The 23481-nt window shown below is 49.3% G+C and overlaps 2 protein-coding genes across 3 annotated transcripts; one reads left to right on the top strand and one right to left on the bottom strand.

The window, feature by feature from the left end:
• The first annotated feature begins 6 nt into the window (after positions 1-6).
• LOC121351535 (solute carrier family 25 member 33-like) lies at positions 7-8163 on the top strand. 2 transcript variants are annotated; one of them, XM_041463745.1, is made up of 7 exons: positions 7-49; positions 4229-4405; positions 4928-5005; positions 5317-5417; positions 6019-6085; positions 6283-6563; positions 6665-8163. In XM_041463745.1, the coding sequence occupies exons 1-7, from the start codon at positions 9-11 to the stop codon at positions 6862-6864; spliced, it is 945 nt and encodes a 314-aa protein (XP_041319679.1). In that variant the 5' UTR covers positions 7-8; the 3' UTR covers positions 6865-8163. The 2 variants fall into 2 exon arrangements, with proteins under 2 accessions (XP_041319679.1, XP_041319680.1); XM_041463746.1 differs by lacking the exon at positions 7-49 and adding an exon at positions 123-466.
• CLSTN3 (calsyntenin 3) lies at positions 8137-23481 on the bottom strand. Its single transcript, XM_041463744.1, has 18 exons — positions 23304-23481; positions 20476-20598; positions 19329-19524; positions 18640-18848; positions 18184-18333; positions 17346-17531; positions 16462-16731; positions 16069-16181; positions 15827-15989; positions 14730-14786; positions 13786-13943; positions 13455-13603; positions 12773-12999; positions 11521-11691; positions 10803-10948; positions 10544-10679; positions 8940-9157; positions 8137-8855 (listed from the first exon to the last, which is right to left on the bottom strand). The coding sequence occupies exons 1-18, from the start codon at positions 23386-23388 to the stop codon at positions 8685-8687; spliced, it is 2928 nt and encodes a 975-aa protein (XP_041319678.1). The 5' UTR covers positions 23389-23481; the 3' UTR covers positions 8137-8684.

Here is a 23481-nt window from a genome sequence, read left to right as displayed (position 1 = left end):
GCGGGGCCATGTCGCAGCACAGCACGCTGCTCCACCTGCTCGCCGGAGGGTGAGTGCCCCGGGAGGCGGGCGGGGGCGGGATTGGTGCCGCGGGTCCCGCCGCGGCCGCCGCCGGGGAGCCGGGGCCCAGCAGCCCCCGGCGGCTCCGCCGTCCCGGCCCGCGCGGTCGCGGCTGTGCCGGGTCCCGGTCGGGGCTCGGCGGCGTGGAGCAGCCCCGCAGCGCCGCGGGGAATGCCTGGCTCGGCGGCTTGGGAAAACGGAGAGCCTCCCTGTGGGACACGGAGTTTCGTCCCGGCGGAGCTTGCCGGGGATGCGGGGCAAGGGAAGCGGGGTGCTGAACGAGAGCGCCACGAGGCCTCCTCAGCGGGGCATCCGTGTGTTCGGGAGGGCGCCCAGCTCTCTCCATCAGCACATGGCTGAGATTCCTGTGTCACTTTTCTGGCTTTAAATAGTGCGGCTGATTCTGGTGAGTCAGGTGTTTGGATCCCGGCCGTGCCTCTCTGCATTAGAAGAGTGTCCCTGAGCAAATAATTTGTCCCGTGGCGTCTCCCCCTTCCTCTCTTTAAAGTCTCGAAACAATGAGCTTCAAGTTTATGGTGTCCTAAAGAAGAAAATAATGTGGTCCTGCGGACTTTGCTGAGTAACTGCACAAGTCCTCTGCTTAGGCAGCCACCTAATTCTTTTCCAAATCCCACCAACCTGCTGGAGTGTGTGTGACAGTGAGGCCTGTGATACAGCATGTGCAATAAGGCACATAATTTAATTGCTTTTAATTAGTAGATTTCCAGTTTTCTGCAGCTAATCCAGTTCTTGTGCTATGTCGATCTTTGTGTATGTGTACCTGTCCTCTTTGTTCCCATTGTTATTATATGTTATTCTCTTTTATTAATTTATCCTTTGAACTATATATTCTTTGCATCTTAGACTTTCATAATGCATTTAACTTTCTTAGCTTTCTTCTTAAGCTTTTCTTCATCTTTTTCCACCATGGTTCCTGAAAAACTGAGGGTTTGGCTTGTGACAAGAATGTCACTAGTGGGAGCTTTGTTAGTCTGTATCTCATCCTCATCCATTAAGCAATACTCCTAAATTACAGCTAATTAAAACCCCGGGGTTAATAACATGAATAAGAGATGAATGAGAAGTTCAGTTTATTGCTGCACTATATTTAATATTACTGGTTTATGTAATGAAACAAAACAGGGTCTCATTCGTGAAGGAGCAGTTCTCCACTTTATCTTCCAGTATAAGAACCAGGGACCAGCCAAAGAAACTTGTGAGAGGTTTGTTCAGAACTATTGCAAGAACACAGTTCTTCCCACAGTGTGCAGTTAAACTGTGGGACTCCTGGCAACAGGACAGCAGAAGGTAAAGGCTTCTTATGTGCCCAGGAAGCATCTTAAAAAGATGAATGAAAAAGAATGTGTTGAAGGCTGTTAAAAGCAAGGCAACATTTCTGGCTGAGGAAATCCCTGAACTGAAAATTGTGGGAAGCTGGGAGAGTGTTTTGGAGGTATTTCTCCTACTCTTCTGTAGGTGACCTTTATTTGTGTGTGTCCTAGGCAGGAACCTGGTTTAACTGCAGGTTTGTCTGACCCAGAATTGCTGTTCTTAAGTAAAGATCTTCAAGCCATCTTAATTTTTGGCCAGCCTAAGTAAGAGCTAACATGAATTACCAGTAAACCTTGTCACCTCTGTGCATGTGCTTATACGCTTTTTAGATCACTTAAAAAATGTTAGCAGTGTCTTTTGTATTTCTCAACTAATCTTCTTTTTCTGTCACCTCAGACTTGTCAGTTTTCCCTTTAAAATGTGAAAGCAAGATCTAGAGGCAAGTACCATTTTCTGAGGTAAAATTACCCGCCTTCTTCAATTAGCACTTTTTGCTGCAGCTTTCCTCTGAGAGTACATGTTGTACTCGTTTTCAACTGCTGCTCTTCATCCTATTTTGCAGAAATTGCTTTAGTTCCTGCTTATAGAGTAATGACACATAATTTTCCATTTCTCCTGAAACAGAAGAATTTTGCAGACCTATGTCTTCCGTAGAGTGTAAGCAGCTGTGTCATCATGTAATGCACAGTAATACATCAGAGTTGAGATTTCTTCTAGTTTTGAACAACTGGTACATCTCATTTCCTTAGCTTTAATTAATGGATGTTCTTCAGTCTTGCCATTGAGGCACAGCAGCTCATAGTGGCCCTTCACCTCATACTCTCTTTCTGCTGATTAAATGGCCACTATGCTAAGGAGTAATGATTTCCTTAATTGTTATTATTTCTTTTATAATACTTTTTTTATTGTCTGTATGTATCAGTAGCTTCAAGAACATGACCTCAGGAAACTTTTATATATACTGGGTGTGTGTTCAAACTCAGATCCTGACCATTGCAGGTGGGGAGTTCTTGAAGAAATTAGCTATTAAGAGAACATTACATAAACTTTTGCTTCCTTGTGCACTATTAAAAAGAAGAATTATTAGTATACCGAGCAATTGCTTCTCTTAGTGTTTTCCTGATGTATTGTTTGCTCAGCTTTTAGATAAGGAGATGAAACTGCCCTATTCGGACCTTTTAGACCTTGATCTGTCACCACTGTACTCAATCTTCTCCTGAGCTGGAGACTGTACTTCTGGTCAAAGAAACAACAGGCATGTAAGTCTGGAGCCTGTGTAAGACAAATTAATAGAATGTAAGGTAAAGAACAGGACTGTTGGACCCCTGAGTGAATATGGTCTGTATGGGAAGAATCAACGTGGCCTTTGTGGAAGCAGACTCTGCCTCATACAACTCTGGATTGCTACGTAGGCTGTGTGTTGGAGTCTGTGCTTGGTCAGCTTGTTCAGCCAGAGAACCTGAGCCAGGGTGTTCACTGCTTTGCCGTGTGCTGTCCTCTGAGCTGGAGCTAAATTCAGGAGTCAGAACGTTGCCAGACTCCCACCACTTATCATACACCTCCTGAGGGAAATTGCTGCTGATGGACTGCTCTGCAAGTCGTCACCACCACTGTGTACATCTGCCAAGGGCGTGACAAAGCCACATGAGTGTTATGGAATAGCATAGCTAGTTGCTGGCATCATTAGCTGCATAATCTCCTAGCTGCCATATCCTCAACTCTTGGATGTGCAGTAGGCATCTAGGCCTCTCTTCTCTTTTTTTTAACCCCCCCTTCCTCTTGGCAATGATAATGAAGCCTTAGAAGCAAAGGCTGTGAGAATACTGTATATGTTCACTGAGCTGCGTAGACTTTTTCAAAATAATTCTTCAGAACTCTCACTGTTTGCTATCCTGCACTGTCATATGTAATTCTGATGATATACCTGACTCTTCCCTGATATCTTGTAGTTCTTTGGTTGGCTTTTCTTTCTTTGGAGCAGAGTGAGCTTTTTATTAAGCCTCCATCTCTTGTGAAACAAAGCAACTTTGGCTGAAGCAGATGTGAACGATTGTCCGTTTGTCAAAGCCTGTTGCATGATTTGCATGTAAATTCATCTCAAAATGGTGTTTTGGGTACTGAGTATTCTCTAGAAGAGCACAGTTATCAGTCAAAGGATTTAGAGGGCCAGAAGCTGAGAACCAAATGTGTCAGTTCTGGCTTGTCCCTGGGTGGTGGAAAGGGGAAAAGGGGATATGTGTCCTTTCAGCCCTCCTGCAGTGTGACGAGAGCCATTGATGGAGATGGTTCATGAGTTCCAGAAATAGCTTTTGCCTGCTGAAGGTCAGAGTCCTCTTTCACTAAGCAAGCCAGGCTTGGAGAAAGCCTGGCTGTAGGCAGAAACTACAGATCTTGCTTACAGGCCCTTGCCAATGTGGGTCTGATGTAATTGTGGATTAGAGACATGGGCAGGCTGAGAGGTGGGAGAGTTCTGTGCTGCCCCTCTGTGAGCCGGCGTGGCTGTGGCGAAGTGTGGGCCACGGTGCCTGGTGAGCTCAGCAGAAGGCTTTGCAGTGAGGGTGGGCAGCAGAAATGTTTGCTCTGGGGGACTGCTGAGTCCCCATGGACTTGGGACTCTTTGTCTCAAATAGTGATTAAGGCTTCAGAGTGAGGCTGCCAGATGATGTCCCAAGCTGAGCTGCTACGTTAATCAGTGTCAGAGCAGGAGGTCATGTGTGACACAGGCTGGGGTACCTAACCTCCTCTCCCAGAGGAGAGAAGTTGTGGACAAGCAGGGTCAGAATTATTGCCCTATTACAGCACAGAGGTCATTCTTAAGTGTGCTGCTGTGCCCTAGATGTGGTGGAACAGCTGGAGCCATCCTGACCTGTCCCCTGGAAGTGGTGAAGACACGTCTGCAGTCATCCCAGCTGGCAGTGAGACCTCTGTGCGTCCCAGAGATACAGCTGCCAGGGATGAGTGTGAGGCTGATGAATCCCACCCCACCATCTCCTGGAGTGCTCAAGCTGCTGAGGTGAGTAGGACAGGGCAGTGTGCCTGTTAGCACCAGGGAGGTGATGGTTTGGCCATCAGGGAGGGTGTGAGGGGAGAGAGAAAGAGAGTTGAGCTGAGGCTCTGGAAGCCACAAGTGCAACAGAAAGTTTGACCAGAGCACAGGTACATCTGCCTCTCACTAGTGATCTGTGCTCAGCAAAGCACCTTAGGGAGCTGGGGGAAATTTCTCAGCTAGTGGTTGGATCAGACCCAGAGGGATGGCATTATCAAGAATAGGATGCAATGACTAGTGAAAAGTGTCCCTGCCCATGGCAGGGTAGCTAGAACTAGATCTTTAAGGTCATTTCCAACCCAAGCAGTTCCATGATTCTATGACTGAGAGAAGTGATTGGAGAGAAAATGAGAGCAGGGCAGAAAAAGGATAACATGGGAGGTGAGGAGAGGGTGCTGCAAGAAATACTGAAGAGCAAAGAAGGAGGAAGAACAGGAGAGCCCCCAGCTTAGTTATTCTGCTGATTTCTCTGTTCATTTCCTTCTGTAGGACCATCCTTGAGAGGGAAGGCAAACGGTCCCTGTTCCGAGGTCTGGGTCCAAACCTCGCTGGCGTTGCCCCTTCCCGGTGAGTACTGCTCCATGGCAGTGCCTCGTGTTGTACACTTTCTAAGGGACCTGTGTCATAACTGCCACTCCACTTTCTGAAAGCAGTCTGGGCCTTGTGCTCATGTGCCACAGGACCCCTTCACACAGACATCTTCTGGAGCTTCTGATCATAGTGTTAAGATGATTGCTGGGGGCCAGGTGTAAATGATATCTGATGTCACGTTAGACAGAGCTGTCATGGGAGTAAGAAAAGTTGGAGTGAGACCGCACAGTAGTGTCTCTGCTCCTCACAGGGGAGCTGTAACCTCTTCTGTATCTTTTTCCAATCAGGGCTATATATTTTGCTGCCTATTCTGCTACTAAGGAGAGGCTTAATACTGTCCTGGTACCGGAGTCCAAGGAAGTACACATATTAGCAGCAGCCTGTGCAGGTGAGCCTTTTCTGTCTCAAATCAAAGCCAAGAGGTCCTTCTGTCTGAAAAAGCCTATGTGTTTCACTCCTTCTCCATTGCTGCTCTGAAGTTTTCTCCCTCCATATGTGGAGAAATGAGTTCCTTCAGTAACCACATTGTTTTCTCATTCTTCATTCTTCACAGGCTCGTCTCTTGAAGTCTTTTCTTACCCCTTCAGCTGGTATCATGAGCTCTATACTGCTGTGAGGGAGAGAAGGCAGTGTGTAATTTAGACCACTCACAGAAGATCTCTTTAGATCTCTTGATATATTCTAGTTCTTTAACAAAATCCTCCACTCTTGAAAAATTAGCATTCTGTTTCCTGCCTCTTTGTAACACCCGGGCCTGTAGTAGGGTTTTGTTGGAGGCAGAGGAGCTAATTACCACTAGACAAAGGCTGGAATAGGGGAGGAGAAGAATCAAATAGTCTGCCCTAAATATCTCTTCTCAAGGTCATTCTCAAATTGCAAATGCCTGCAGCTTGCCAAGCAGAGCTCTGAGAGCTGATAGATCAGCACCTCTTCACAAACGGTCAGCATGATCCTGGCACTCATGGCTGTCTTCCTCTTCTGTTCCCCAGGCATTAGCTCAGCCACACTCACCAACCCCATCTGGCTAGTGAAAACCAGGATGCAGCTGGAAGCCAGGTAAGGCAGGCCTGCAGTGCAGAGCCACTCCATGTCACATCAGGATTGGTTTGGGGGTTGGTGTGCAGAGAGAGGTCTGTGATTTCTCATCAGAACATGGCAAGTCATAGGCTGGGCAAGAGGCTTATGGTTGTGTTCACAACAGCACTGTAGGTTGGGGTGCAGTATGCTGCCCTAACCCTCTCCCTTCTTCCCAGGGTGAAGGGGGAGACGGCCAGCAACGCTCTCCAGTGTGCCATGCACGTGTACCGCACAGAAGGCCTGCGTGGATTTTACCGTGGCATCACTGCCTCCTATGCTGGAGTGTCAGAGACCATCATACACTTTGTCATCTATGAAGCACTGAAAAAAGAGCTGAGAAACAGCCAGCATTCCCACTCCCCATCACTCACACTTCCACCAAACAACGATTTCTTCGGACTAATGAGCGCTGCCGCTGTCTCCAAAACATGCGCTACGTGCATTGCATATCCACACGGTGAGTGGGTCCACTCTCCTTCCTTCTGTTCCCCTTGATGGGAGATGCCATGCCTGTAGGATCCAGCTGCTAATATGTGGCTTCCCTCCTTGTCTCTCCAGAGGTCATTCGCACGCGGTTGCGAGAGGAGGGGTCGCGGTACCGTTCCTTTACTCAGACTCTGCGGCTCGTGGTCCATGAAGAGGGACCCTTGGCTTTATACCGGGGGCTCCTGGCGCACCTGATCCGCCAGATCCCAAACGCAGCCATCATGATGGCTACCTACGAACTCATCGTACATTTGGCCTCTTCCACCTTGTAAGCTGTAGCACTTGGCTGAGGCTGCTGTGGAGGTGCAGGGACATCGTGGTCCTGAGACCTGGTCTTTTGCAGGGCTCTCAGAGGTGGTGCTTTTTGTCACAGATCACATCTGGGTCAGGCATTCTCAGGAAACGACTGTTTTGTGCCAAGTTTTTTGCTCCAATGTGCACAGTGTAGCCTTTTTTTTCCTTCTGGAGACTTGAATTATTCCAGTGCTTCAAGATGTCAGGGCACTGGTTTGACAGTTCCTGTTGTAAATTCCCTTGATGAAACAAAGGCATAGAATTTACTGGGAAGGAGACAAAGCAGAAAAGTGTAAGAGTGTCTTACCCCAGCGTGTTCACTTCTTTTGGACCCAGTAACAACCATACATGAGCACAGTTGGGCATGAAGACAGGCTAGAGCTGAAACATCTGAGAGAACTGCAGCAAGCAGAGATCTTGTGCTGCAACCTTAGCCCTCAGAGGGGCTCTTCCACTCTCACCTACCGCACTGCCTTCTTGCCCCTAAGGAGGATTGCTCAACCTTGGCTGCAAAATTGCAGAATTTTCCTCTGGGTCCCTCACATGTTGCAGCCATTGCCCCAGGATGAGTCAGGCAGCTGACAGCCCCTTTTTATCTTGCAGGGTCTGAAAAAGCAGACCAAGTAGATCCAGGAAAGAAGCACAACCTGCTCTGAAGCACTATCCTAACAACTCATGCTACTGCTGGGCTCAGAGCCATGCTGTGCTAGTATCTGTTGTATTTCCATCCCCTCCATGCTCAGCAAAAAGAGGAAGTGCTGGGGCTGTTCTACAAGCTGGAACCCCTGGTATAAAAAATACTCTATCATACTGATAAAGAAGGCAGATCACATGAGAAGATGGATGAAGCTAAGGAGATTTGGCCTGTTTCTGTTGATAAACTAAGTGTATGGAAAGAGCCTTACTTATTTTCCTGTGTTCAAGAATTCAGTTTGCTGCATGTGCTACATTTGCCTGGGACAGGCTTGAGTGCCTTCTGTTCCTTTGTTGGTCCCCAGCACTGAGTCCTGGGGAAGGCTACATTGTGTTTACAGAGCATTTTGATTCTCAGAAAGGCACGGGGGTAGGGTAGTGAGTGATGTGTTTTTCTTGCTTCATCATCACATATGCTAAAAAATATAACCCTTCCCCAAGATAAGATAGTCATTTCAGTAAATACATGCTCTGGACAAGCTCCAGTTTTACATTAGAGGCTCCACTGTTTCTTTCCCTGGTTGTAGTGAAAAACTTCAGAAGTCCTGAATGTTTTATTTGAAATCCATTTATTTTAAAATCCACTTTGTTTCCTCATCTTTCTTACCTTCATTCATTTAGTATTAGGAGTATTGACAATTTTACAAAGCGACACAAAGCTGCAGTGGTTTGTTGGTTGTTTTTTTTTTCCTTTTTTTTTTTTTGCATGAAACGAGAATAAACCTCAAATGACAACATTGAAAAAATATACAATATATATATATAATATCTGGGGAGGAGTTGTGAGAAACCCCACTCTGAGCCCTGTGGCTGGCTCTGCCTTTCATTTCCATTCTTTCCAACACCTGCGTCACAGTTTGAACCGTGCCACCATCATGTGTAAGTGCCCTAACTCATGTTTCTGGAGAGCCAGATGGGGGGTCAATAATGTGGGGAATGTCCACAATGAGAATGGCAGAAGATGAAGGAACATGGGAGGCAGAAATGATCAGTGAGGGAGGAGCACATGTGTACACGGTGGGGGAGGAAAGAAGTTGAAAGTCAGACACCTCCTCCTTCCTGCCATATGTTTTGGGGGATCCACTGGGCGGGTGTTTTAAAGCTCCTAGTAGCGGTGAGAGACGTCACTTTTGCCGATGATGTGCCGGTCATTCATGTCGCTGCTGTCCGGGGAGTCGGGTGTCTCCGAGTCGGTGCTGTCATCATCATCCTCCATGCCCTCGCCAGCTCTGCCCTCCACGCTCCCTGCTGCCCTCTCCTGACAGCTCTGGTAGGACTGCGGAGGTGAGATACGGGATAAGGGGAAGGGTCTGGAAACCCAGCTGCCCGCCCAGCCCCGGCCGCAGTGGCCGCTCCTCACCTCCATGGGGTTGACGATGATGGTGAGGGCCGAGTCGTCCCAGAACATGTCGCTCTCTTTGCCTCCAGTGCTGCTGTGCCCTGACTCAGCAGCCCCAGGGACCTCTTGCCCCATTCCCCGGCGGTGCAGGGAGTGGATGCGCAGGATGCCGAGGATCACCATGAGTGCCAGGAAGCCCACACACACCACGATGATGACAGTGGCAGCACTGGGGACCACTTTGGAGAAAGAAAGTGAGAAGTTGCATCTAGAGTCTGTCACAGAAACATGCATTTCCAGCCTGACGTGCAGGAACTGCGATCGCTGGGCAGAGCCTGGGTTTTTGGTCCTTGCAGGAACACAGCCTGACTTCTCTGTGCCCCTGGGCACAGGCAGTTCCTGTGATGTCAGCCTGGCCTGTAGACTCTGCACATCTTTATCTGCAGAATTTGCCAGAATGTGTTGCACCGCATATATCTATGTCCTGCTCTTGGGAGGGAGAAATAAGTGCCAGGGACAGCCTCTAAGGGCTCAAGGATGATTTTCATAGAGTGTGATTTCTGTGCAAGCAGTAGAGAAAGCAAGAAGCCAAAAGATGCCTTCGCTACACATGGAGCAGATGTGAATGCTGTGATGGACTTCTAATTAGTGCTGTGGCAAAAGTCTGGCTTCTCCACAGGAGAAAACCTGAAATTCACCTAAGAACCCTTAGCCCAGCTCCTACATGTTTGATTTAGGCCTGTAGACTGACCCTCAACTCCCCAGATAACCACCTTCCCTGCAAATCTATCTAGGCCCTCCACAAATTTGTTTGTATGGTTCTGTTCAAGAGACAAGTTTGCTGCTGCCATCAGGCAGAGCCGGGGAAGGGAGAGGCAAAGGCTGGCACAAGCACAGGCTGCCCCTGCAGTGCCAGTGGCAGGACTGGAACAGCTTGGGATCAGCTACTTTGGAAGCTGCAGCAAAAGCTAGCTCAAAGGCCTTGTTTGTTCCCTACTACAGGGGACTAAAATGTCTGTAACAAGTCCCAGAGCTTTCACAGCCCAGAAGGAACCGATTGGAGTGTGGTCATGCCTGAGGCACAGGGCTACCAGCACAGACAAACATCTAGTCTAGCTTTCAGGCTTCTCTCTCCTCTGTTTTGGGGGCAAGAATTCTCCTCTTGTCTGTGTGGTGCCATCTCCTGTATTTTCCTGCCTTGCTGACAACCACATACTCCCATTTCTTTAGAGCAGTGTCAGTCTTGACTCGCTTTTCTCTCCTGCTGTTGAAGCTTCTCTCTGAAATTACTTTACACAAAGCACCACAAAGCACCTTTGCAAGGTGCATGAATGAAGCCAGCTTACAGTTACTCTTTTTAGACCCTCTGAGGTGTAGAATTCAGTCTGCTTCTACACCAAGAAGATAATATCCCACAAGAGGATTGTTGCAGCGTGCTCTAAAATACAATCTGACAAAGACTGCAGTCCACTGGCTAACAACAAGTGGAACAGGACAATATAATGAGAATAATGAAAATGGGTGCAGAGAGCCTGAGAGGAGTCCTCCACTATAGATTCTGCCAGGATATCAGACAATGAGCATCCCGATCTAAAGGAATAAACCCAAAAGATAGTGTTACATACTTGGGTTGTTGTGGGTGCTTGCCAAACTGTGCCCAGACAGCTCTGCAGGTAAATGATGGCCTCGGTGCACAAACTGCTGGGAGCTCAGAATGTGGTTAGGATGAGCAGCTCGGTTCATGTTGTGGAGAACATTCACCTGCAGAAAGAGCAGAGTGAGGGGACTCAACCCTGTGTCCATGGCCCATTCTATGCATTCCCATGCACCATGTTCTCCCCACACATGCAGAAGAATCTCTGTGTGCATGTATCAGTCTCATACCTCGACAGTGAACTCATTGCTGGAGTAGCGTCCGTTCATCTCAGTGCAGGACAGGTGAAACTTCCTTTCATAGAGGGCAGCACCGTGGTTGATGTGGTAGGAGACCTGACGTAGGATCTCCTCGTAAACCGCAATGCTCTCCACGCCTGAGACAAGAAGAGAGGGGTGGGGTGAGGAAGCTCCTGCTCCAAAGTCACCTGGCATCCTAACCCTGCAGCAGCTAGAGGGATCCAAGGCAATGCTGGGTTAGTTAATTTTGGGAAGGGCTCAGAGATGGAGCTGGCTGTGGAGGACCTGATGGAATCCCTGCTTGCATTGCTAAAACAAGTGGAAGAGAAGGAAGGATTGAGAGCAACAGCCCTGTTGCATTCTGGAGAGTACAAAAGCGTTTTACCAGTCCAGAAGTTGTGGGATATGTTGTCCCTGTCATGTCATGCAAAATGCTACTGACACCTGAGAACACCAAACCCCAAGGATTAAGTCAGGAGGAATGATACAAGCCTGGGTGAGAGCTGACACCAGCACTTTGTGCTAGAGGAAAAGCCACCTCCCCAAGGAAATGGTTTGCGACTTCCAAAAGCCAGGAGTTCAAGAAATGGTTACATCTCAGTGTCACAAATACACGAACACATCCTAAGGTCAAGTGCTCCTCCCAGTGATGCCTGACAGTCGGTGACAGAGGCATAGCTAGACAGCTGTGACCATGGGGAGGACGTACCTGTGATGGTCAGGTAGGCAGAGGTGTTAACGAGCTCCAGGCCCCGCTGCTGCAGCAGTGCCCCATCCAGGAGCAGGTACTCCCTCTCTGGATCCAAGTCATCTCCTACCAATGAGATCTCGCAGCCATCCAGGTTGTGCACAATCTCATCTGACATTCGTGTGTCTGTCACTGGGATGCAAACAGAAAGGAGATATGGCCAGAAAGCCAGACAGCCATCAGAGAAGGAAGGAGTTACTCAGAGGGGAACCTGCTTACCTAAGAGTGCTCACATCATATGTAATTACTTCTCCTTCTCCATCTAGCACTGACCTTAAGTAAAATCACTGTCAGTCTAATTACTTGTTTCTGGATGGTTCTAATGACATTATCTATGCACATAATAAAGTCACTTTATTTTGGAACAACATACTATTATCAGTCTGGTTCATCATAACACATCTTGGCTGTAAGGACTTTGTTGACAATGACAGTGTGCAAATTAGGAACAACACTCACACATTCCCAGGCCCTGCACGCTTTTGAAAGATTTTCCCTGTCTCACACTGTTGGTTACCATGGTTGAGATCTTATCTTCTTTAAAATGGCAACCACATTCAATAACTAACTGCTTTCAGTAGGATTGAGAACAATCTGCTCTTAAGTCAAGGAACTCATCATTGTGTGAGGAAAGGCAAAGCTTCTGAACAGAAAAGTAGGAGCAAAAAATCCTATTACCAGAAGAGATATGAAAGAAGTGAATGGACACATAGAGCACAGACTGCAGAAAAATTATCTGAGCATGATGGAAAGAAATTGAAGAACAGGATACTGTAGGGTGTGAGGAAACTGACTGGGATTTCACAGGAAAAAGTGAGGCAGGAAGAGAAGAAAGGGAGCAAGAAGAAAGAAAGCAAGCAGGAGAGAAGGAAGTAGGATGAGACTAAGTAAGTGCAGGAGTATAGAGAGTAACAGGCAGGATATCCATCCAGCAGTGGATTCAATAAGGGAAATGTAGGTAAAATGTAAAAGGGATTAGGAATGAGCAGCCTGGGAAAGAATTAGGAGAGAGTGAGGCAAAGGAATTGAGTAGATAGAAAAAGTACAGGGAGGAGCAGAAAGGGATAAGAGCCGATTAGCCTACATATTGACAGACAATGTGCCTTGCTTCTAAATTTGTAAACTCTCGCTTTCGGGTGTCATTACAGGGACTCTACTTCCTCTCTAGGACCACAGCTCTTGTCTCTTACACCTTGCTCTGTACTCCACTCACCGGTGCCGTGCCAGTTCTCATCCTTCTTGGCCTCCACCTGGTGAGAAATAGAGCACGTGATCTGGAGGTTGGGGAACAGGGGAATTCCTTCCGGAGCCTCAAAGTCTGAGGCAGGATGAGCAAAGTGGGCATTGCCACTCAGCAGGATCTGGGGGGCATCAGGCTGTAGCACCACAACATAGCCTTCCACATCAGGAATGGAGACACAGGACTCCTCACTGAAACACCTGAAGGAGAGCAGTAAAAATCATCAGTTGCCCCAGGCTTCCAACAACATTATAAAAGAACACCTCCTGCCCATCACTTCCAGGGAAGGGAATATCCTTTTTCCAACAGTCTTCCTAAAGCTTCCCTACAGCCTGCTGAGCAAGGCAGGGACATGTGGTAGGAGTGACACCACTGGCATCTGGTGATTTGGTCACATCGACAAACACAGAGAAAATTAAAACCAGTCCACCTGTCTGGAACACTAAGAGTGGAGGCAGAAGTTCTGCATAGGCACTATGAACCAGTGCTACAGTATCCATTTGGATACTGAATAATTCAGGAAGATTTTTACCCATTTTGAGACCATCTTAAAACACAATTATTTTAAAATACAAAGTGAGTCAGTGTAACTTTAGCCAAAAGAAAGGCAACCCTCTTGCTGAGCTGAGCCGGAGGTGCTGGTTTGCCCACTCACTTGACAGCAGTGGTGAGCCTGAGTGGCCGGACCCCAGGGGTAGCAAAGCGCAGTGAATTCATGTAAGCCACGTGCTGGATGGCGTGGTTGAAGGTTTCCACATCATCACCCTCCAAGGTGAGCAGGGACTGAGAAGGGTTCACATGAACCTAGAGGTGGAAGAAAAGAAAATACTCATGGCTCCTTGGGAAGTGACAGGAATCCAGGCTGAGAGAGACACATAGGAGAAAGGTGGGGAGCTGTCTGAGGTGGGGGAGCAGGCAAAGTCCTGGGAAGCAAGGCTGGGGAGGAGAGTGGAGGAGACCCATGCAAGCTGGGCAGATGGGCATACCTTCATCCCTTTGCCCAGACTGTCGAAGTCACTGTAATCAAGCCCCTCACGGCAGGCATACAGGCATTCAATAACCTCCCGGCTCTCCAAGCTACCAGGGCGCACAGTGAAGCCAGCCAAGTAACCATGGAAGTAGTGGTGTATCGACAGAGGATCTCCTGAGGGAAACATGGGAGGTGGAGGGTGTGAGAGACATGGCGAGGAAGAGAGCAAAACCACAGAAGCAACAGTGTGAGGGCCATGCACAGGTAAGAGAACATAGAGGGATACAGAGCGGGGCATGGGGCATGGAAAAGCCCAGACAACAAAAACAACAGTGTGAGGGACATACAGATGTTAAGGGAGGTAGAGAGGGACAGAGGATTGAACAGGACATGGAAAAGCAAAGACAACAAGAAGACAGGGGATGCTGAAGAAAGAAGATGAAAAATTTTGAAATTCCAGATGGGGGAAGGTGAGAAAAACAGACCAACAAAAAGACAAGGGCAGTGAACGGTGGGTAGCATAGAGAAGTTTCTGTCAAACTGCTGAATGCCAGATGGAAACAATTTCTTGTCCCCTTCTCACTCTGCTTCCTGTGAGGGCTTGTAAAAGAAACTACACATTCCACAGATAGTTAGGGATGAGGTGACATCTCCTGATGTCTCTAATGGCTATTGTGTTCTTCAGAGACCAGCTTTAATGATCAGGCATGAGTACTCTTTATCCACACAAAAAGCATACTCCAACTCTCAAAGCAGGCTGCAGTCCTTCCATCAGCCTTTTCATGCTCCACAGAAACCAAGGTATCAAGGACCAATCTGCCAAATAAGGGGTTTCCTCCCACGGTGGAGGGAGGTGGCAGGACAGGACGGGGGGAAGCTGTATGAGGAAGGCACCATGCAAGAAGTGATAGTCATGCACAGTCAAGAGGAGAAGTGATCCATCTTCTTTCTTTCCCCTACCTTGCACAGAATCAGTGACGTTCTCACTGCCTTTGGTTTTCTCTTTGGTTTTCTCCTCTGCAAAAGGAGAAAGTCTGGATGAGCAATAAGGCATTGGAAGATGGTAGTTACAGGGTCAGGCAAGTATCTCTACAAGGGCCAGTCCCCAAGAACAGCTCTGTGCCAAGCAGTGCACCCTCCAGCCCTAGAGGGCAGATGACAGAGGGCAGAGTTCCTCTCATGAAGCTGATAGTGAGACTGTAGGATGAGTAACTGACTTAAGGGATAAACTATAGTGATTGCAGTTTTTCAATCCTTTCCCAATGTTATCTATTTTGGGAATTAGCCATGTTCACAACCAGCTATGTTCTCAACATCCCTTACAGAGTCAGATAGCTCCAGGAGAGGGTCCCAAGCTGATCTACACTGCTTGTCTGCAAAATGCCAATCAAGAGAGCACAGAGCTGTGGGAACATCTCTGACCTCAGAGAAGCAGCAGTATAGCAAAGATTTGATCTTGCTAGAAATTTCTGCTGGAGTGAAGGCAAGCAGTAGGAAAATTCCTTTAGTTCTGTCCTGCATCAGTCTAGCAGGAGAACTGAAGGATCTGAGAAGTGCAAACTTGCATCTCCATAGAATAGGTTTTAGTCTAGTAGTGGCCTTTGTTCCTAACCTGATTTTTGTCTTTCATCCCAATTCCTGTACAGAAGGATTTATGACTTTTTCATATAGACCCTCAAGACAGAGAAATCCCCATCAACACAATCAGCAGCATAAATAGTACTGCCTGCTTTCTGGTGAAAGGCTTTGATAGAAAAAATGCCAGTGCCTGAATGAGGTTCAGAGTTTCAACTCTCCTCTGCCTGAATGTTGGTTATCCATTGCATATTCTATGGCTGTTGTCCAGGAAGCTGCCAGTGACACTTTCCCCTGAGCTGTTACTACCTTGGTCCACAAGGAAGGAAGGAGCCATGCTAGCTTTGGTGCCAAGCAGGCAAGATGGCTGCAGAGTGATTTGCATCATTAATACTGGGTGGTGTTTCTTTCACCTCTCCTGGGTCTCCTCCACCCCTTTTTTCCCACATGGGAAGAGCACGGCGTGGGGAGTGGGCACTCACCGGCCCAGCAGGCCCCGATCATGAGGGAAGGCTCCGGCCGCGGCGGGTGGATGAGACCGTTGTCGTGGATCAGGGCAGGGTCGTAAGAGACGCCATCCACGTACAGCGTCACCGTGGGGAACTCCAGGTTGAGGGCGTAATGGTGCCACTCGTCATCGCAGACCTGCGGCAGACAGCAGAGCACGGCATCAGCAAAGGGCAGGAGGAGAAGGGACACGGGGAGAATGCAAACTCTTCCTCACCTGCTCAAGCTTCCAGAGGAATTTCACAGGCCTTGCACTTTCCAACAACGGCCAGTAGAGGAAAGAAATCCGGCAGCCATGCGCAGCCAGAGAGTAGTGCGAGTAGCCATCCTCTGCCAGGGACAAGCACAGGGAGCTAGGTGTCACACTCCAAGCAGTCCCAGAACCCAGAAGCCCACGCTGCCATGCGTGACTGGCACTCAGCAATGTGTACTCAAAGGAGGCTTGAGCGCTCCGAGGAAGAGGGACACCTAAAGAAGCTGTGTTCCTAAGGAGGAACCCCTGCCCCAGTCCTGCTTTGGAACATCAGAGATTCACCCCTGCAGGGACAATCCCCTCTAAGGAGTTAAGAGGCAGTGGGCAGAAGTGTCACCACCCTGGGAGAAGTCTCACCGCTCCGCACTGTACTGCAGATCACCGTCTCCTCTTCCCGCCTGCCTTTGCTGGGCACCACGGCATGCTTCATCCACAAGGACAGGGTGAAGTGGTCACTCAGCCCCTCGTGGCCATTCGGTCCGTTCACCACAGGCACCTGGGCAGCCTGGCTGCCATTGAACCAGTAGATGAGGCTGCTGTCCTGGCTGTAGTGCACCGAGAGCCGTGCCGTCCAGTTTGCTGTGGGGCTAGGCACTGGCAGCAGGTCAATCTCTCCTGAGGCAGCACCTACCGAGAAGGGAGGGAGTCAGGAATGTTGGCAGGGGAGAATAAGGAGCCTGAGAACTGGGGATCAGATGAAGTGGACACTGGAAGCCTCACTGTAATGTCTCAGTGCACAGGGAGATGAGGAGTTGCCTAAAGGCCTTCTCCTGTCTGGAGAAGAATGGTGACTTTCTGTTCACCAGTCTCTGTGCTCTCTTGATTGGCAGTGCTGAGGGAAGTCCCACACACTCTGCATACTGGGACAATACACAGAAATCTCTGGATTCCCAGCAAGGAAAGCACAGATAGTCCCTTATAAAACTAGAAAGTTGTGGAAGTGTTCAGTGACAGGCTGAATGAGACTCTGAGCAACCTGGCCTTGTGAAAGGTGTCCCTGTCTCTGGCAGGGACATTGGAACTAGAGGATCTTAAAGGTTCCTTCCAGTCCAAACCATTCCATCATTCCATGAGATGCGGGCAGGAACACCTGTTGCCCCTCAGTGGAACACACAAGCTCAGTGTCCTCCCACCCCAATGACCACAGCAGATGTGAGGAATGTGTTCCCCGGCACCTCTGCTGCGTGAGGGGCAGGGTGCTGTGCCACAGCCTCCCTCAGCCCAGGAAAGAACCGATTCACCACAGAGTTTGCGCAGGGACTTCTCCGAGTAGTTATCCCGGTCACAGCCCTTGGCCACGTGGTTTGTCTGCAGCTCCACCGTGGCCTGGATGTTCCACAGTGGCTCATCACAGGTCTCCAGGTGAATGGTGGGGAAGAGCGCCAGGCTGCCTGCACCAGGGGTGTACTCAATCCTCTTGTTCCAGCCTAATGGACAGGAGTGAAAGTGAGAGATTAGCATCTGCCAAGGACACAGGGCCAGAACACCGGGCATGCACACAAGTGGCATCTATGGATTAGTCCAACTTTTTGGCCCTTTCTACATTGGAAACACAGCTTTACGCAGCTGGCATCAATGCATGGGAAGATTTCCTAGAATCACAGAGTCCAAGGTCCCAGCTTCTACAGCTAATACTGGTGTATCATCACTCTGTGGTTGGTCAGCCTCTCTTATCAGGCAGAGCAGCTGTTTAGCTGAGTTAATTTCCCCTTAATTCTAATTGACTAAGGTGAACCTGCAGGAACACGCCACACACGCTGGAAAAGACAAACATCTTCCAGAAGAGCAGCCCCAAAAACAACCTTTGCTGAATACCATCTATGAGCCTTATCAAACACATGGCAGCTCACAGTAATCCAAGAAATTATTTTCCAGTGTTAGAATTTACCTTTCAGTGGCTTTGCAACAGACTTAGACATCTGCTGTGTCCCCGATGGAGATGGGCCAGTGCCAGAACTGAACCATATATATGGGCACACAAATTTATATGTGTGTATACAAACATTCGTGATGAGCAGGACTGAGTAGTAGCTGAGCAAAAACGAAGAGAAGAGATAAATGTGTTTGGAGATTTCATACCCTGCCAGCTGGGCTTGCAGGTGGGTTTCACCTGGATTTCCACTTCAGCATCATCAGAAGCCCTCTTCTTTCCACAGTCATAGGCTGTGACCGTGAATTTGTAGACACGATCCGCACTGTACTGCAGCTTCTCCGTGTTCTCGATGTTCCCTGGTTTGCAAAACAAAGAGATCAAGGTAGAGGACAGGCAGTGTCCTCAAAGATGTTCCTTCTAAAAATCACTCATATCTTTGATCAATGACAAAAACAACCAAAAAAGAGTTGAGTCACTCTGCCCAGTGTCACTTTGTAACAAGTTATAGCATCCCACAAAATGGATGCTGCCGCTCTCACCAGGATAGATCAGCAGCGCTGGAAAATTTGTATAGCACAACTCTGCCTTCACATGAGGCTGGCAGAGAAGGAGCAGAGCAGGAGAACAGGAGTGATGTGCACATGGTGGGTGAGGATCCTTACCATCATTGTCAATGAGGAAGGGGATGTTGGGGGTCAGGATCTCGTAGTAGCAGATCTGGCTGTACTGCGGCGAGCAGTCCCCGTCGATGGCCTCCACACGCAAGATGCGGTCGTACAGCTTGCCCTCCGTCACCGCCACGCGATACAGCTTCTCCACAAAGACGGGAGCAAACTCATTCACGTCGTTTACTCGGACGTGCACTGTGGCCCTGATGCAGAGAGGCATCAATAAGAACTGATGGGCTGACTACGAGCCATGCACCACCTAAATTTCAGAGTAAGTCATTCTTTTAAAGTGCACCACTCTGATTTCCGGCTGTCAAAAGCAAGGACAAGGAAAGACACCTTGATTTCAGTGCAGCAATGCCGTCGCACAGGTGCTTGGACAATGGTTTCCAACTACTCAGAAAGAGCAAAAGTAATAATAATGCAATCTGGACCTCCTACCTATATGCAGCAATGTAAAACACCGCTTTTCGAAGCTGCTGTCAAAGAGCCCTCCTTCCTGTATTCACTCACGTGACAGTCAGTGAACATTTCTCTTTGGATCTTCTCAGCATGCTGAGTTACAATGTCATGGCTAGAGAAATATACTTCTGGCTAAAGGAAGTGTTTCCACAGCAACTTTCCTTTGCATTTTTGTCACAGATCACATTTTGTAGCATGCAGCAATGTCTGCATGAACTTACTTGTGTGATTTTTTGGTATTTGCTCCATCAGGTCCCTCTCCACAGTCATAGGCCTGGATGGTAAATGTGTGCTCCTTATGCGCTTCACAATCCACTGGTTCCTTGGCCCGGATCAGCCCCTCTCCTGTAGCTTTGTCCAGGATCACAGCTTCAAAAGGTACCCCTGACCCATGGATCCTGAAGCCGCAGATTTCACCTGGTACACACGAAAACAGAGAGGAAGGGGAGAAAGAAAATTACTAAGGAGAGCACATTACATCCCTTTCTTTCCCTTCCCATATTTTCTTCCTTTCTAACTTACACTTTCCATTCTCCCCCATTATCATCCTTCATTTTGAGCAGTTTTTTCTCCCTAGGATTTCCTCCTGCTATCCCTTACAGCCATTAATGGTGCAGATTGCCATCTACTGGAGAATACTCCCACGGCAAGGAGTCCTGACCAGCATCAGGAAAGATTGAAGGTTACAAGGCTCAAGCTACATTTATTAGTGCTACACAGTCCTGGGGGAGCACCTTATTTCTCCTCCGCATCCCTCAGGGAGGCAAAATGGGCCATATACTGCAGATAGCCAGAGCATGAAGATCCGCGATGTCTCATCCACCCACACACCAGGATGCGCAGAGTACCGCAGGGAACTGCAGATAGGGTCACCTAAACCCTAAAATTCAGCTCACAGGGACCACATTTACCCTCCCAAAACTGAGGAAGAATGTGTAAGGAAACTCCAGGCGTGGCCTAAGCAAGCACTAGGAATACAACCACCAAAAGCCTGGACAGTTGTTCTGGGATTTGCGCTCACTGTGAGGGGAGGTAGCACTGCCAAGGAAGTGTGCCCTACCAGCTTTCTCCAGGGCTCACAGACTCAGCGCTGTGCATGTGATCTTTGGAAATAGCAGAACTGCGTCAAAAAGTAGCTGGCTCCACCCTCAGTTCCTCTCCCTAAGGAAACAGCTCACAGCATCCTAAATCAAGCTGTGCCCAAATTGCCTCCAGACTTCACTAGGGACCTCCTCCGGAACATGGTTTGGAGGTGATTGTTTCCTGAAGAGAGGTAGGATCCAGCACAGCAATGAATGTCACTGTGTCCCTGCCTCTCCATAAGTCTGTCCCTGCCTTCCACCCTTGCCAGAGCTGTTCCCCACCTACCTGCATAGCGCAGTGGGGCATCTTTGTCCAGAGCAAACAGCGGCGGGTTGAGCAGGACAGTGTTGTCGTTCTCCATGACGATGCCCTGGTACTCGGCTTCAATCCATGGTTTGTGCTTGTTTGCTGAGGCAGATTTGAGGTAAGGGATTGGAGGACAGAAATGTATTAGCTACCAATTGCAGATTCAGTAGGAAAAGAGAAGAATTTCATCCCCTGGAAGGCAACAACCATCCCTCACCACCTTCTTCTCTAGAAATAAAGACGTCTAAAATAAGCTGGGAGAAAAAAGTTATCCTTATTTAGTTCTACTCATGGGAGACCTCCTCAGAAACAATGTGTTCCTTCTTGTGTCCTCATTACAATCGTATTAGAAATAGGTGGAGAGTCACCTGGGTGCCCAGAAAAGCTGGAGCAGCCAAAAAAAAAGTGAACTCGAGAGGCAGAAGTAGCCTCAGCCTGGAGACAGATTCCAAATACTAAATCCTTTAGTTCAGTGGAGCCATAATGGAAGGATCCAGCCTACGTCTTCCCTTGGGGTATTCCCAGGGGACAATGCAGCCATTATCACTTCTGCCTTGCACCCTCTAGACTAAGGCCCAGGACCTACACAGACATGCCCAGGTACACCTTCAGTCAGCCATCCTGTGCACATAACAACCTATTCTGAGAGCCCCTTGCTCTTTCCTTCCCCACTCCATGGTGAGCACCATATTCCTTTGGGCACTCCTTGCTAATCCCGTTGGCTGGAGCCCAGCCAGGCTTGGCATAGAGGCAGCAGCCAGCAGGAGGCTCTGAAAAATGTCACAGGCCCAGAAATAGCAAATTAATCTTTACCACACAGGCTCCGGGGCAGGGAAAGGGAGAAATAAAGGGGCTGGGGGGAGGGACGGGGAGGGGATAGGAGGGGAGAGAGAAAAAAAATCATTACAAATTACAAACCCCTCCCCCATGCCCACTCCCTGCCAAATGGGCCTCAGAGATTATATTACATGGCCTAGTTACAACCCCCATTCCCAGATAATCCCCCACTCTCCCACCCCCTGGAGACCAAGATTTATTACAACCCAGCAACACTTTGAGCACAGCATGGCTCAGAGCTGGTGGGGAGTAGGATACAGAGCCATTCTCCTCAAGGGCACTACTTCCAATATGTTGAATCCATCCTCTGCAGCACAAGTGTCCTCTGAAAGGCCATACTGGCTTGGCCTCACGTGTTGGCTCAAAAGGGGCAGCATCCTGTGCAACCAAGCACTTGTGCATTTCAGGGCAGGGGGTGCTGCCAGGGGTGGCCGGGGGGCCAGCAGGCAGGGTGACAGGTCAGCCAGGGGATGTCCCAGCAGGGCAGAGCGGGCAGATCCAGCCTGGTGTGGCAGCGAAGAGCGTGGGCTGGCACTTCTCCACCACCGTATTGATTGAGATTATAAAGCATTGCGTAGGAAATCCAGAGCAACATCCATCCTGCTCAGTATGCAGGTGGAATCCTCCCAGTGTGCAAGTGCCCGCGTCTCCCCCTGCCCGCCCATTGTCCCCACCGGATTCCATTCTGTTCTGGCTCTATCCATGCGCCACACCACCGAGGTGGGGATCCAGAGCTATAAATGCCAAATGTGCCCTGTTGCTGGGGTAACAAGCTGATGGTACAGAGATAAATCCTTTGCTGCATCCACCTGCAACTTGGGAATCACCAATCTGATTTCTCGGGAAATGAGTTGTTGGAGAATAGAAAAACAATTTAGGAATATTTTTAGGATACAGACTCCTACCAGGATACAGACTCCTACCAGCTTCAAGAAAGCTCCTGTCAATCTAATATAATTCGCCAAAGGTGGGTAGATGTTTCCGAGTGCAAATTCACAAAGGAAAGGGAGAATCCAGAGCATGAGGGGGCCTTTCCTTGCCACCGAGCCCCATGGAAGCAGAGCAGAACAAACAAATGCCCCTGCCAATGTCAGGGTACACACAGCTCTGCAGCACACCCGCCCCGTAGCCCTGACTCTTCCAAGGCACGGGAAGCACCCTAAGGTGTCACATTCCCTGATGAGCCCAGAATCCTCCAAATGTTTACAGATTTTCCCACCCTATCAGGTTACCAACATGCTGACTCCCCTTGGATGAATCTCTCAGGCTTGTCTCTACAGCCACAGATCTAGGAACCTACACCTTTCTCCATCACTCTGTGTGCTCAAGAACATCTGCATTCAGAAGGTTACAGCTGTAGCGCTGGGGTGGTTTGGGGGTCTTTCATCTTTATCACATAAAATACATAAAAATCAACCTGCATCGTTAATGCATAACTATGCATAAACAGTTCCTATTGACAGATGGTAGATGGATGAACTAGGACTGGAAGATGGAGCTGGGGAATGTGTTTTATGAACTGCAGGGGTCTGTGGAGAAACAACATATTCTCCGTCAGCATGCTAGGGAAGGGGTGGGAATCCAAATCCACCCAGTGATAACTAAACAAAAGCAAGACAAGTGGGTGGAAAAGGGGAAAACGCGACGGGAGCGCCAGGAGACGAAAGAATGAAGAGGAAAAAAGCGGTGGTAGGATGACAGATGGACAAAGTAGAGAATGGAGATGGGATGGCATGAGAGCGCCCGAAGGGGCGAAGAAAGCCGGGGCCGCCGGGGACCGCGGAGATGCCCCGACAAAAACGCGCCGGGCGAAGGCGGCGGGCAGCGGGGAACCGCACCGCCACCGCGGGGGCGGATGGACGAGCCGCGGCCAACGTGTCCCTCCAGAGCCCCTCGGCGGGGGCTGCCGGTGGGTCCCAGCGGAGCGCCCGCCGCCGCCCGGACCATGCCCGCGGCGCTCCGCCGCTCACCTTTGTTGCAGGAGCTGCCGGGCAGCGCGGCGCAGAGGCAGAGCAGAGGGAGGAGGACGGCGGCGCGGGGCCGAGGGTCGCCCATCGCGACGGCGGCGGCGGGTCCCGGCAGGACCCGGACCCACACCCACGCCCTCGCTCCCGCGGCGGCGGCGGCGCGCAGGGACGGCGGCACCGC

This window comes from Pyrgilauda ruficollis, unplaced genomic scaffold (genome assembly GCF_017590135.1).
Source record: "Pyrgilauda ruficollis isolate IOZ18807 unplaced genomic scaffold, ASM1759013v1 scaffold17, whole genome shotgun sequence".
NCBI lineage: Eukaryota > Metazoa > Chordata > Aves > Passeriformes > Passeridae > Pyrgilauda > Pyrgilauda ruficollis.
The sequence above is the reverse complement of the archived record's forward strand: the minus strand, read 5'-3'. Positions and strand labels throughout refer to the sequence as shown.